This window comes from Silene latifolia, chromosome 8 (genome assembly GCF_048544455.1).
Source record: "Silene latifolia isolate original U9 population chromosome 8, ASM4854445v1, whole genome shotgun sequence".
NCBI lineage: Eukaryota > Viridiplantae > Streptophyta > Magnoliopsida > Caryophyllales > Caryophyllaceae > Silene > Silene latifolia.
The window spans coordinates 103,260,711-103,263,715 of NC_133533.1; the positions used below are offsets into that span (position 1 = coordinate 103,260,711).

The window sequence follows — 3,005 nt, forward strand, 5'->3', positions numbered from 1 at the left end:
TCTCATTGTATGTTGATGATATACTACTAGCTGGTGATAACTTGGAGATGATTAATGCCGCTAAGCAGTGGCTATCCTCTGTCTTTGAGATGAAGGATATGGGTGAAGCTAGGTATGTCCTAGGCGTGGAAATTAAAAGAGATCGTTCTAAGAAACTTCTTGGTTTGTCTCAAGAGTCATATATTAAAAAGGTGTTGGAACGATTTAATATGCATATTTCCAAACCCATTGACACTCCAGTTGAAAAGGGTAAAACTTTAAGCCTTGATCAATGTCCTAAACCAGATTCAGAAAAGAAATAAATGAGCAAGGTTCCATATGCTAATGCGATTGGTAGTTTGATGTACGCCATGTTGTGTACACGGCCGGACATCTGCTATGCGGTTGGTTTGGTGAGTCGTTTCCAAAGTAACCCAGGACTTGCGCATTGGCAAGGCGTCAAGAGAATCACGCGTTATCTTCGTGGTACAAGTGATCTAGTCCTCTGTTTTCAAGGTGGAGACTTGAGGTTAAAGGGTTATTTGGAAGCCGATTGGGGTGGTGATTTGGATGAGTCTAAATCAACCTCAGGATATGCCTTTATACTTGGTGGAGGTGCAATATCCTGGTGCAGTAAGAAGCAAGATTGTATTGCTTTGTCAACCATGGAAGCAGAGTATGTCGTTGTTAGTCTTGTCGTTCAAGAGGCAATGTGGCTAAGGTGTTTTCTCCGGGATCTAAAACTTACTCCTAAAGTTGATGAACCTGTTGAAATGTTTTGTGACAATACTGCTGCTATCCAGTTTGCCCAAGATCCTAAATTCCATAAAAAGACCAAACATATTAAGAGGCGTTATCATTTTGTTCGAGACGCCATAAAGAATAAAGAGATAGCCATTAAGTATATATCGACTAATAAGATGATAGCTGATCCGTTAACTAAACCTATTGCTAGAGATGTGTTCCGAGCTCATGTGAGGAGCTTAGGTTTGGAAAGGTTTTAGTTTTTTAGCTTGTAATCTTGTTTAATGTTTTTTCGACATGTATTGGATAATGGACTTGTATTAAGCATTCTGGAATAAAATTTGTTTTTTCTTCTATAAAATGTTTATGAGCATATGTTGCACGCTAAGGCACGTTGGAGATGTCACCAAGCTATATGATGCCTAGTCACACAGGTAATCGCCTTGATACTAGTGGAGCATCAAGATGAGACTGAGTCACGTTGGCACTTTGTGTGTATGGATGACGGAATTTATACTTGTGTAGTATAAGTAGTCTATTGACTCGTTGCATAGTCGCCTTAGTATGTCTAAGATGAGATTCTAATAGAGTCGGGTATGAAATACATGTCTTTCATACTAAAGCTTCTGAAACCGAATCTTGAGTGAAAGATTGAGCGTTAAGTATGCCAATCAGGTGACTTAGGTTAGATATTTGTGTAGTATCTAGACTTTTGATTTGCACGACATAGAAGAGTGGCATGCCCATCGTAGTGGGAGCTATGTTGTGACACATATATCATACTATGTGTGTTTTGTCGACCGTAAGGAGTGACAGATGAATCCCTAATCTGTTGCTGTGTGAGCCCTATTTTGATACGAAGCCCTTTGACTTAGAGCTGTGAGATGAAATTGAGATTTGATGTTGCTACTTTAGCGTGATTTCGGAGAATCATAAAGTCATTGGTTCGACGGGTCATGTTAGGAAAGCAGTCGAGTTGAGATGGATTTTCATTAGTGTCTAAGGAACGGTCAATTCAACTACACCATGTTAAGCCCGGCCGGCGGTTATATTGTGTATATAACTACGTAACATGTTATAGCATAAAGGGACAAGTGTATCTTTGCGGTGTTGTCACGAATGATGCGGGAATCGTTATTTTGAAAGTGTTATGTTAGTTTGATGGTGACTTAATATAACGCTACTTGTTACATATTGGTCGCACACCCCATTTTCCTGTATGAGTTGTGATTGATAGTTCTGTGATGAACTTGGCTGTGTGACCAAGTGGGAGGATTGACTCGATTGTGTGGCCGAGTGGGAGTATTGTAATTTGAACGGCCTTTTTGATATAGTTGTTGCAAGGAATCTTTTGGAGTCAATATTATGTTAATAATGACTCACATAATGGCTGTGATTAAGGTGAAATAATATTCCATTAAATCGGTTTTAATGGCCATTATTTCTCCCTTATTCTTCTCCCCGTAACAGCTCTTTTGGAGCCTTATAAATAGTGAGTATTTTGTGAGAATACCACACACTCAATATCATATACACAGTAACATACAATCACATAAAAGACACCATTGTTAGAACTTTTGGAACTTGGGGTGTGAACTATCACCGAGACTCTAGTAGTGTCGGAATCGGGTTTCGAGGGCAGAAAGTCGGCACGCCGATCTTCCGTATCTATTCCGCTTTAAGGTACGCATATTCTTACAAATCATAAGCTAACTCTAACGAAAGCAGCATAAAGCCAAAAAATAAAGAAGCAATAATGATATTGATGGTGCAAAATCATGATAGTGTAACAATTTATTCATGATAAATTATTAATAGTGCATAATATATGTATTATATTATGATAATAGGGATTCTAGCCAATGTAAAACTAATAGTAATCCATGATAAGGATTTCAACAAACGTAAAACATTGATTGAGGTAGTAATATAGACACATTGTAGGACTCTTGAATCAATCTATTTATTTATCTACATACTATATTTCATTCTTGTAAATATTATATTAATATCTTTATTTATCTACATACTAAGATATTATATTAATAACTTTAAATAATTTACAAAACTTGAACCAATAATATTGCTTGAAAAGTTTCTCTTTTAAATATATACTAGATTTAATGCCCGTGCGATGCACGGGCCTATTAGTAATGTCTTTAAATGTATATGTGCACTGAATGAAACTGACTGAACTGAAATGCACTAAACTAAATAGAACTTAGCTGAACTGAAATTAAGTTAGAAAGAGTAAAGACATTTGATCAATTTCGTAATTGTAT

At 36.9% G+C, this 3,005-nt stretch overlaps 1 protein-coding gene across 1 annotated transcript; it reads left to right on the forward strand.

The window, feature by feature from the left end:
• Window positions 1–302: 302 nt before the first annotated feature.
• LOC141595618 (secreted RxLR effector protein 161-like) lies at window positions 303–983 on the forward strand. The gene has a single exon (XM_074415583.1). The coding sequence runs from the start codon at window positions 303–305 to the stop codon at window positions 981–983; it is 681 nt and encodes a 226-aa protein (XP_074271684.1).
• Window positions 984–3,005: the final 2,022 nt, after the last annotated feature.